We start from the raw sequence: 12,796 nt of genomic DNA, 5'->3' as shown, positions 1-12,796 counted from the left end.
TAAATCAATGAGAGGAATATGGTGAGGGACACAAAAATGAACTCACAAAAACTGTCCAAGCTAATTAAATGGTTTGCCTTACAGGAAATTATAATTATCGTCACGCTATCTATGAAACCTGCAAGACAACAAAGTCACATCAAATACAATATAAATTTATTATAAGACATAATTCCATAGTCATAGTGTTTCACAAGTTTTCCAAACTGTCATCTTCAAGTTGCTATTTTAGTGATCTAAGACTGACAATTTGCAAGTCAAATATTATTCTAAAAGCCATAAAAATCACTGAAGCAAGTACAAATTCGAAAAAAATCTAGATCTAAACCCTTTTTTTTTGGGGGGGGGCACCCCCCTTCTAAACACAAAACATTTTCTTAAAAACTACTGGGCCAATTGAGTTGAAATTTGTTGTGTAGATGTTTTGAGATGAGCAGATTCAACTTAGTTCAAGACAAATTGAATGGCTCATTAATATGCAAATTAGGGTTAAAAATAGAATTTGGTAAAAATGCTTATTAAAATCTTCTCCAAAACTACTGAGTCAATTGAGCTGAAATTTATTGTGTTGGTGTGTTGGGATGAGCAGATATACCGGTAAGTTTGTTCAAGACAAGTTGATTGGGTTATTAATATGCAAATGATGGGTAAGAATAGAATTTTTGTAAAATGGTTACTATCATATAAAAGTATTATATAGTGAATGTGTGTGTGAGTCATCATATGAAACCACTAACCACTTTATTACTTTGCTAAAACGTAACTGCATAGTGGAAGAGATGGTTTTGTTATATTTGAATGACACTCCTAGTGTCAAAAATATGCTGTCTTTTGTTTTTCTTTCATCACAATTGTATTTGTAATTTTATCCTTTGTAAATTGTAGGGCTCTGTTGTGATACCTGGTCTTGAAGAACGACTAGTCCATGAAACGAATGAAGCTTTCCAAATACTGGGAGCAGGCTGGAAAAACGACAAACTGCAGCCACTAAGATGAATTATCACTCCAGTTAAAATTACGTGGGCGTTTTTGTCAATCAAATGCATTTTTTTTTCTATGAACATCCATTACAATAATGGGCAGCTGGTGATTTTGGTAATCAATTTGGTTTGTGGACGGATATGTGAATGTCTTGAGAATGTGTGTTGTTACAGAAGTTCGATATTTAGATATGGTATATACAACATGTACACTGTTGGACAAAACATGATCGGACTGGGGGCTTCTTTGTTATTCATACCTTAGGCCACCAAACAATAGTTTGGTGGTCTGAGCTTGTACTGAAAAGCCTTTACTATTTATTACTTGTAATTATTCACATTAGGACATTAAGTTGTTAAACAATGACCACATGGATGTCCAGCTCTGCCTTTGAAGTGGTCATATGGAAGAGAAATGGGTATTTATTTTGGATTTTTAATGTTTAAAACAATTTTATCATGGCTCCCTACTTGATAAATCAATGTGAAATAGTACATGCAAAGTCTGTATTTGTAACTCAATAAATTGCCAATTGCACGGACTAATAAGTGTTTAAAATGTTTAAATGTTAAAATTTTACACATATTTTAGCCTTTTGCAATCTATTCAGTACATCGGTAGATCAGGAGCTGATGACTAGAACAGCTAAAGAAGCTGGTGATTTTGATTCTTGTATTTTTAGTCTCCGCAGGACAAAGTCCGGGGGGGGGGGGGGGCTTATACATTGGACTCTGTCCGTGCTTCCGTGCATGCGTGCGAGCATCCGAAGCCATTTCTCGGAAATGACTGTACAGATTTCAGATTTCTCTCACACTTAATTGGTACACGGACATACACTATGGTGTACATGTGCACGTCAATTTATTTTGTGATAGGATCCAATATGGCCGCCAGACGGCCATTTTGTTACGATTTTTTGATGTCCAATGCCATTACGCAGGCATGCCTGAACAGATCTCATTCATTAGGACAGGGTTGTGAACTACTTGTGAACATAACTGAACATTCTTAGGGATGTGTCAATTTAGATTTGTTCATGACATAATGATTCCATCAGTAATATGCAAATTAGGGCTTAAATGTGTCTTTTTGGTAAAAAATCTTTAATTCCAATGTGGTTTTGGGTAAAAAAACTTAAATTCCAAAACTACTGGGCAGATTGGCATGAAATTTGGTCGGAACATTCTTTACGGGTGAGTAAATTAAGATATGTTCTTGACAGGATGATTCCCTCAGTAATATGCAAATTACGGCTAAAAATGTGTCTTTTTAGTCAAAAAACCTATAATTCCAAAACTACTCAGCAGATTAGGCTGAAATTTAACAGTGATGCATCTGTGGGTGTATAGATGAAGAAATATTAAGCATATAATGAGCTCATCAGTAATATGCAAATTAGGTGTAAACATTTTATTTTTGGTCAAAACATGTATATCTCAAAAAGTACTTGGTCAATGACACTGAAATTTGGCAAGATGTTTCTAGAAGTGATATTCTACAGATTTGCTCAAAACATTTTGACACAATTGACCCTAGCAACCATGATCATGCCCATAGCAACAACAAAATGGCAGTATATCTTGCTAAAATAACAACATATCTGGTAGGTAAGTGAATAAACATTCAAAAAAATGTATGCAAATATCCCTAGCAACCATAACCACGCCCATAGCAACATCTAAACAATTGTGTATTTCACAAAGATAACAACAGGGATTCTTATAATTAGATAAATGAACAAACATTCAAAAAGTATATACGAATGTGCCTATCAACAAGACCATACCTATAGCAACAGCCAAATGATCGTATATATTGAAAAATAACAGGGATTAATAGAGAACTGAATAAGCATTCCAAAACTGTATGTAAATGTACCTAGCAATAAGACCACGCCCATAGCAACAATCAAAGCCGAATGAATAAACATTCAAAATGTATGAGAATGTACCAAAGAACAAGACCACACCCATAGCAACAGCCATATGACGATGTATATCACTAACATAACATCAGGTATTCATAGACAAATGAACGAACATTCAAAAAATGTATGCAGATGTGTCTAGCAACATGACCACGCCCATAGTAACAACCAGTTGATAGTGTGTATTGTAAATATAACAACAGGGCTGGATAGGCAACTGGATAGTCATTCAGCAAAAGAACACCTATACCTAGCATGGCTCAGCAAATGTATAAACAATTTTAAAAACTGTACAGTTGTGCTACAACGCCACTGATACTATTTTTTAAGACTAAAATCCAGAGTAACTGCACATCGGAATATAGTAACCATACCCTGTAATTAACAAACTACTGTTAAGTCAGCAAGGCAGAAGTGTTTCTTTCACACAGAATATGCCGTCTCATTTTAATAGCATCCTGTGACAGTTCATTATGAGAAGTATATCAATGATAGACAAGTCTTCGTACAAGGCACATCCCCTCAAATACTTTATTTCTATTTCAGTGAATGGGGTCGTGATTCTAAAATAAATTCACAATTTGTTATAAATACTAAAAATTGTATGTGATGTAGTGGAAATGGCTGGATTTTGATAATTGACCCAGATGGGAAGTCAAGGTCAAGGTCTCAGGAGATTGTACGTCTACTAATATAGGGATACTCAATTGAATGGAATCTTCATGTGTTAACGTTGTTGAGTTGTGCAGTAAAGCATGACTATTCACTACAAATATGGCCACCATTCAGTTAAAAGATTCATGACCACCAAAACAATGAATGCATTATACATTTCTCTTCTTCCCTTATATTGCATTACATTTAGACATCAATTTAAAAGAAAATTGCCATGCATGAATGCTACAAAATGTCTGCAATATGCACAAAGTGACTTCATGATTTATTTAATTTAATTTTAATTTATTTATCGGATAACCAACGGGAGTTAGTTCCATTTATAGGCTCCTTTGGTTCAGTGTTAGTGCAGGAGGAAACCGGAGTACTCGGAGAAAACCTGCGTTGTTCGGTAGAGTCAAACTGAATGACACTCTTCTTACTTACAGTGTAGTACTATTACTACTGATCTTCGCACACAGCTGATAGACCAAGTAATAACGCCCGAATCACTCTCATATCTCATATCTGACTCAACTTCTGTATGTACGTACCAGGATCACACTTGAACTTTAAAGGGAATTATCTCAGACTACACAGTTTGTGTATAAATCTACACTCGAGACGAAGGCAAACACCCAGCATAGTGCCTCGTTCATTGACTTCCCGCCAAGCCAAGTCCTCTTGCCAAATCTGAAGTGCCTGTCAGTCCCCAGTGACCTTTATTGTGACGTCCTTAAAGTCTAAATACACATAACGCATGGCCAATGGCCAAATAATTAATGCACTCCATATAGAGTTTTCATGGGCGTTATAATACCCTAAAAGTAATTTTAAAACATTGATGAATGATCACTATGAATCCTAGATATTTATGAAATGCAGACTGTCGTCTCATGTATTCGAGTATGCTTGGAATCCTGTGTGGTCTAAATCCAATATCCTTGAGACAGTCTATTGACCTTTCAGTCAAACTAGGCCATGCGATGTTGTTAAAATATTCAGTTTACTGAAAATATAAATATGTCATCTGTGACAGTACATTTAACGAAACCCAGCGGACACCTGGTGGGTTTGAACCCAGGCTGCAGAGATATTTTCATGTATTACTCCAAATGTGGTTGATCTTCAGAAAATAAAGGTATATTAATACTAAAAGTAAACCATATGTATATTTTTCTTCTATATTACCTGTGGACATGATCTAAAACAAACTGGCAAGAATTGAATATAGAAAAGTGTCTATATAGTACGGTATCATTACATCAAGTATTCAAACTGATTGGTCATATAATATAAGTAACCTTAGCTGTATTTTGACGTCATCAATATGGTACACCTGACTTTATATTATCGCTGACCATTAACTAATAAACAAGCAGACATTGTCAATATTTAATTAATTATGAGGAAAATCGTCACAATATCAAAGAATGAAATTAATTATAATATAATGACTCATTGAAACGTGTTTAATACTTTATATAAATATGTGCCAGCTGCAGCACTGTCAGAGAAGAGGCACTTGACAACATATCTGCTACGAAGTTGGCTAGCCGACACTGCTGCAGTAGGTATGTTTCAAAAACAGTTTCCAGTTCTTTGTTTGGCAAATATTATTACTTTCACTGTTTGTGACGGGTTCCGTTCGTCCACGGTTTGATGTAGACAGTCGTATAACATTTTGAATACTGTAAAAATCGTAAGTTTGCAAACAAAGAATATAATATGTAACGTACCATTACAATTAGTGTACTTTTATACTTTTATACGTATAGAAGCCAGAAAGACTAAAACAGACCGTCTTCAGAATCGACACTATCATCTGGTTAAACAAACAATCTTGCCAATATTGCTATCGTCTGGCTCAACAAAAAATCTTACTAACATTGCTACATTATATCGTCTGATGCTATACAATTCGTACCAACATTCAAATTTACTAGATATTCTTTGCATGAGCTGTCTTGATTAATTGGTATCCCTAAAAAGATTAACATGTAGCAGTTGGACGAACAAGACGATGAATTTCACATTATGTTTCATTTTATATTTGTGTGTGTGTAGAGAGAGAGAGAGCGTTGCATAGTAATCTTGCATTGCATTAATTGCATATTGTGTTATGTGGCATTGTGTTTCATTATGTCTCATTGTGTTGTGTTGTGTTGTGTTGTGTTGTGTTGTGTTGTGTTGTGTTGTGTTGTGTTACATTGTATGGTGTTGTGTTACATTGTGTTGTGTTGTGTTGTGTTGTGTTGTGTTGTGTTGTGTTGTGTCGTGTGGTGTGGTGTGGTGTCGTGTCGTGTTGTTTTGTGTTATGTTGTGTTGTGTTATGTTATGTTATGTTATGTTATGTTATGTTGTGTTACATTGTTTGGTGTTTTGTTACATTGTGTTGTGTTGTGTTGTGTTGTGTTGTGTTGTGTATTGTATTGTGTTGTATTATGTTGTAATATGTCGTGTTGTGTTACATGTTGTTGTGTTGTGTTGTGTTGTGTTGTGTTGTGTTGTGTTGTGTTGTGTTGTTTTGTGTCGTGTCGTGTCGTGTCGTGTCGTGTCGTGTCGTATTGGGTTGCGTCGTGTTGTGTCGTGTCGTGTTGTGTTGTGTTGTGTTGTGTTGTGTTGTGTCGTGTGGTGTGGTGTGGTATCGTGTCGTGTCGTGTTGTTTTGTGTTATGTTATGTTGTGTTGTGTTGTGTTATGTTATGTTATGTTATGTTATGTTATGTTGTGTTGTGTTACATTGTTTGGTGTTTTGTTACATTGTGTTGTGTTGTGTTGTGTTGTGTTGTGTTGTGTTGTGTATAAAACATAACTTATGACGTTTTGATGTTATAGCACCAGAATGGATCTGAAACTGGTTTTCATCGTTGTCTGCTGTCTATACGTCAATGTAGACTCTTCCATATGGGAGTCAAAAGTAAGGAATTTATTTATACCAAACTGTTATCCCTGTATTATCCGAAGAATGGTTGTTTGAAAACCTTCCAAATTATAGATTGGTTGATTCGGTGTTTGAAAAGAGAAACAGCAACTCACTGTGCCATTATTTTACTTTCCCTATAACTATAATGTTGTTGTAATGAGAGTATTAGTTCGAAAACATTGTTACTGTGACGGTCATTTCTATTCTTTACCATTATCATATCTTGGATTAGAAATTAAAAACTCGTATAGTTTGGAGAAACATTAAGAATCACCCCCCCCCTAAAAAACTACCCTCACACCACACCACATCTCACCTCAGACGTGACATCTCACCTCTCACATGATATCCCCTCAATATGATAAATCACCTCATCACACAAGACACCTCACACATGATATCTCATATACGATGTCACACATGACATCTATCCTCACATATCACACATGATATCTCAGCTCACACATGACATTACATCTCACCCCATCACACATCACACATCATCGTCACATCTCACAATCTGAACTCACACGTGAAATCTCAACTCACACGTGAAATCTCAACTCACACAGGATCTGGACATATCGCCTCATACATGAGATTGGAATAACCATGATCATGAAATGATAACTAATATTTAAATCATTCTGTTCTTCGAAGTCTTCGCTACAAATACCTTTTTACAGTAGAGTCATTATTCAAAAGCCATCTCTAAAATCTACTATACATTCACCTATGTTAGTTTTCCAAGCATGAACGTTGACAGTTTGTTTATAGTATTATGTTAGTTTTTTAATCTAAGTATTACTGTTTATTGCTATGAAATCCTACCTGCAATAGATTACATATTACTTACACCGTCCAAATAACTGCCGTGGTGCTTTTTGACATAACTGTATACCTACTAACTAACTATTCACATTTATATTGCATGACACTAACAGTCTTGCTCGGATTTAGACGAATGTGGACGTAAGTATTTCAGGGTTGAATTTGTAACTTGTAGTACTTGTTATCAAATTTGAGTACCATCTCTATAATGTCATCTATCTGTCTGTCTGTCTGTCTGTCTGTCTGTCTGTCTGTCTGTCTGTCTGTCTGTCTGTCTGTCTGTCTGTCTGTCTGTCTGTCATCGTGTATTAATTATATGCAAGCATTGAATGGTCTTATTTATGTTGTCATGATTCTTAAATCAAATCTCTGTAATCATCTAGATGAACTACAATCGTGTATTCATAGTATAAAAAGAACATTCTAAAATTGACTATCACAGTGATTTTAAAATATGTATAAATATCTTGTGAAAATTTTCATATTTGAAAAACTCCTGTAAACATTTATTCTTATGTGATCTTTTAGACTCATCACATATTTAACAAATATAACCTCAGTGTGGTCTAACTATTCAATTCCATTTGATTGGTTGACTGACTGACTGACGGACCGACAGACCGATTGATTGTTTGATTGATTGGTCGATATATCGATCGACCGGTCAGATTATCGACTAACAATATTTCAATATTTTGGTATCTGTCATGTTTCCAATACTCAGCTTCGTTCTGTATGTGTAAACGTTACGAAGTCCACTGTGCCCAGGGAAAGGAGATGTATTCCAAGGACGAGGCTCAGAAGTTTTGTGAAGGTCTGGATCCACCAGGCACATTGGCCAATCTGAAGACCAAGGAAATTGATGACGCAGTTCGTAACTTTATCATGGAGCAAGAGATGGATAATCAAGATTGCGTTAAATATTATGGTTTCTGGATTGGACTGGGTGATGCTGAAGTGGAGGGCAATTATGTGTGGAGTGATGGCGACCCAATGTGTGAGGACTGCTATACTAACTGGGCCACTGGTGAACCCAATAACAATGATAAACACGACCCTAATGGACAGGACTGTGTGCAGCTCTGGTAAGTAACTTGACTCTAATGGACAGGACTGTGTGCAGCTCTGGTAAGTAACTTGACTCTAATGGACAGGACTGTGTGCAGCTCTGGTAAGTAACTTGACTTTAATGGACAGGACTGTGTGCAGCTCTGGTAAGTAACTTGACCCTAATGGACAGGACTGTGTGCAGCTCTGGTAAGTAACTTGACCCTAATGGACAGGACTATGTGCAGCTCTGGTAAGTAACTTAACTTTAATGGACAGGACTGTGTGCAGCTCTGGTAAGTAACTTGACCCTAATGGACAGGACTGTGTGCAGCTCTGGTAAGTAACTTGACCCTAATGGACAGGACTATGTGCAGCTCTGGTAAGTAACTTAACTTTAATGGACAGGACTGTGTGCAGCTCTGGTAAGTAACTTGACTTTAATGGACAGGACTGTGTGCAGCTCTGGTAAGTAACTTGACCCTAATGGACAGGAATGTGTGCAGCTCTGGTAAGTAACTTAACCCTAATGGACAGGACTGTGTGCAGCTCTGGTAAGTAACTTGACTCTAATGGACAGGAATGTGTGCAGCTCTGGTAAGTAACTTGACTCTAATGGACAGGAATGTTTGCAGCTCTGGTAAGTAACTTGACTCTAATGGACAGGACTGTGTGCAGCTCTGGTAAGTAACTTGACTTTAATGGACAGGACTGTGTGCAGCTCTGGTAAGTAACTTGACCCTAATGGACAGGACTGTGTGCAGCTCTGGTAAGTAACTTGACCCTAATTGACAGGACTATGTGCAGCTCTGGTAAGTAACTTGACCCTAATGGACAGGACTGTGTGCAGCTCTGGTAAGTAACTTGACCCTAATGGACAGGACATATGACATAACCTGGCTTTATAAATATTGTTTGCCTGGCTAGTTTACAGAAATAACTCTTGCTAAAAACAAGTAGTCCTAACTATAACATGCAGTATTCATATCGGCTTATAAATGCGTTGAAAAAAGGCACTGAAATATTCCACCTGACGTTTAAATACATATTAATCTTTCTGTGCGATCGCCAACGTTTCGGTAAACACCAGCTTATACAAACTTATTATCGAATCATTAATATATTACCATGTATATGCCAGCTTTGAGTTCTGTCAACAAGAGATAGGTATTTAATTGGCATCAGTAAAGTGAACTTAATATAGTAATTTGTAATATGCGGTAAACCACCGACACCCTCAATAGTGTAATCATATAAACTCTGATTATGTCCATGTCTGGTTACATGTCAACGAAAGAAATACTAGTAGTTTACTCTTTCTACCTACTCAATCTTGTATTGAATATAACCAGTAACTTAAACAGAACACATAACGTCATAATGTGTTTTCTTTAAAAGGTTCCGCTATGGCTACAAGCTTCTGTGGGATGACGAATATTGCGACTACCGTGCAAAGGGTCTCGTCTGTGAAGTATCAAGTAAGTCAATGTCTTTATGGCTATTTTACCAGAATGACGAATATTTTCGGATAACACATATTAAATTCATAATTTTAATAGCTTGTGTTTCTGCTATAGTTTGTTTTATGTTGTATGAGTAGTGACAGCTTGACTTTTGTGGAAACGTAACAATTACAGAGTAGTACATTATGACTCGTCAGTTTGTGTGGTGACGTAACAATTACAGAGTAGTACATTATGACTCAGTTTATGTGGTGACGTAACAATTACAGAGTAGCACATTATGACTCAGTTTATGTGGTGTTGTAACAATTACAGAGTAGTACATTATGACTCAGTTTGTGCGGTGGTGTAACAATTACAGAGTAGTACATTATGACTCAATTTGTGTGGTGACGTAACAATTACAGAGTAGTACATTATGACTCAGTTTATGTGGTGTTGTAACAATTACAGAGTAGTACATTATGACTCAGTTTGTGTGGTGACGTAACAATTATGACTCAGTTTGTGTGGTGACGTAACAATTACAGAATAGTACATTATGACTCAGTTTGTGCGGTGGTGTAACAATTAGTATGTAATATATCATGACTTCTATGAAGACGTAAACATTAAAGTGTAATTCATCATGACGTCTGTGAAGATGTACAAATTATAACATAATACATCACGATTTCTGCGATGACATACATTTACTGTGTAATACATCACGACTTGTGTGATATACATTTACTGTGTAATACATCACGACTTGTGTGATATACATTTACTGTGTAATACATCACGACTTGTGTGATACACATTTACTGTGTAATACATCACAACTTCTGTGATGACATACATTTACTGTGTAATACATCACGACTTTTGTGATGACATACATGTACTGTGTAATACATCGCGACTTCTGTAACACTTTCAAGATTATTATGGCAACATCGCGATTTCTAATTCTATTAAGTGACAAGATCAATAGTTCAATGTAGGATAAAAAACCTAAATTCTTTTACTTTGGAGGTGGGTTAAAGTCATTATAGTTCTCATCCTGCAAAATCGAATGTACTTTTAACGGATTTGTTTTGTACCCCTAAATACAAATATTTCTACAAAATATCAGATTGAGAAATAGAGAATTTTGCAATAGTAAATGTATGGCACTAAAGTAAAGTGTCAACAACACACCGATTTGTTCTTAACTACATACCGGCTCTGTATTTGTAACAATACATACTACTACATACTGATTTGAAATTCATTGTACTCTCTGAATCATTATCAATGTTGGACAATTTAATTAGTTGGAAGGAGGGCGGGGGGGGGGGGAGGGTCTGAGGCCTAACTAAAAGAATTAATTTTTATATCCAACATTGAACTATTGATCTCGCCCATAGTTAATACATTGATATGTTCTCTCTTTTCACAGCGGATTGTTGTACCTAATATATGTTGGAATTCAAGTCGGTGCAAATGATGACGTCATTACTTGATAATGCTGTGTCATATCTATTTATCTCCCTATCATAGTCTGGATTTGAAATAATTTTACATATATGTATACGCCTATGGCCTTGAATGAGTAATTAGGACATTCAAAGTACCCATATTTAAATATTTAGTTTTAGTTTTATTAGGCATGTGGCCGCAAATGTCACAACAAATTGATATATGACCACGATGCGCATTTTTTCTTCAAAATTACTTTGAGGGTATTTCTTGATAATCTTCAAAACAAAACATGTGAAATTAAACGTCTAAAAATTGTGGTTTTTCACTTTTCAAATATAATTAGCAAAATATGAACCGACCAAAAATGAAAGCTTGTGTCATAATGTAATAGCAAAATAACCAAATTAATGAAACCAAAATGACCGGTCCATTCAACTGTACAAAATCACCCGAGGACTCTAGGCTTAATGTTTGATCATTTTGGGTTGATAATTTAAAAAAAAAGATTTTAGTTTTACCATTTCTACGATATTTCTGTAAACGAAGTCCCGTGCAGCACGTTCCCGCCAGTTCTCACTCGTGACAACTAACTTCCGGAATCAACCAAAGGGACTTGGCCATATTCGTTTACAAATAGTTTTTTGTTGTTTATTGTTTACGTCCTTTCTTTACAAAAATCAGTATTTTGTTTGTTTACTTTTTTTTGCTCTTTGAAAATATTTTTTCCATACAAGGTGCCATGTAATAAAGTAATGATTTGAGAATCTGTTTAACTTGTTCTTTTGTTGGTTTTAATAAACCACCTTTACTATCAGACAACTATAGTTCTTTGATCTTTACTGTACTATGACTGACTACCTTATCAATTAATTATTTATGAGTTAGTTCTACTGAGCGTAGTAGAGTTAGTGATGAAAGACGGATGTGGATGTAAGAGTGAGTGATCTACCAGTTTGAGTGCCGGCCGAGTATTGAAATACCGTTTAAACATAGCAAGAGTTTCCAAGGGATCAGTTAGATGTACTTATATTATCAAAGTTAGAACAGAGTGAAGTCCTAGGTAATACTATTCGTTGAGGCAAGAGAGAGAGCGCCAATACTTCAACTACACCTTTGCTGGTCAATCTGTCTGAAAAAACGTAGCGTTAGGGAGCCTTTAGGGAGTATTTACAGGAGAGGGAGGGCAGGATGAAATCAAACATGGTCTTTAAGTAAAACATGACTCCCCATTTTCCATTTGTAAAAAGTGATCCTCCCCTTTGTCCCATTTTGTAAAACATGACCCTCCCCATGACAATTCCATATACTGAACGTTAATCAATATTCCTATTATATGTATACATACAAATTAAATGTTTTGTATCAGAAAGCAATATTTGTACAGATAAAGTGACAAACAGTAAAAGAGTGGTTAGTTACCTTTCTCTTATAATCATACACAATCTAGTTACAGTATCTAAAACGTGCTTTCCATGCTGTGCATACTCTGTCTGATCTGGTCACTTGTAAAAGTTCCCCGATA

At 35.9% G+C, this 12,796-nt stretch overlaps 1 protein-coding gene across 1 annotated transcript; it reads left to right on the top strand.

Annotated features, from left to right (window-relative positions):
- The first annotated feature begins 5,115 nt into the window (after positions 1-5,115).
- Positions 5,116-10,286, top strand: LOC144452782 (C-type lectin mosGCTL-1-like). Its single transcript, XM_078143935.1, has 6 exons — positions 5,116-5,136; positions 6,400-6,481; positions 7,432-7,459; positions 8,043-8,403; positions 9,764-9,843; positions 10,282-10,286. The coding sequence occupies exons 2-6, from the start codon at positions 6,407-6,409 to the stop codon at positions 10,284-10,286; spliced, it is 549 nt and encodes a 182-aa protein (XP_078000061.1). The 5' UTR covers positions 5,116-5,136; positions 6,400-6,406.
- The last annotated feature ends 2,510 nt before the right edge of the window (positions 10,287-12,796 follow it).

Source organism: Glandiceps talaboti, chromosome 23 (genome assembly GCF_964340395.1).
Source record: "Glandiceps talaboti chromosome 23, keGlaTala1.1, whole genome shotgun sequence".
Taxonomy (NCBI): domain Eukaryota; kingdom Metazoa; phylum Hemichordata; class Enteropneusta; family Spengelidae; genus Glandiceps; species Glandiceps talaboti.
The sequence above is the reverse complement of the archived record's forward strand: the minus strand, read 5'-3'. Positions and strand labels throughout refer to the sequence as shown.

Excerpts from the sequence above, each read along its gene's own strand:
- LOC144452782 (XM_078143935.1), top strand. The coding sequence starts at position 6,407 with ATGGATCTGAAACTGGTTTTCATCGTTGTCTGCTGTCTATACGTCAAT. Across the intron at positions 6,482-7,431 it reads CTTCCATATGGGAGTCAAAA|TCTTGCTCGGATTTAGACGA; the intron begins GTAAGGAATTTA and ends TGACACTAACAG. Across the intron at positions 8,404-9,763 it reads CAGGACTGTGTGCAGCTCTG|GTTCCGCTATGGCTACAAGC; the intron begins GTAAGTAACTTG and ends TTTCTTTAAAAG.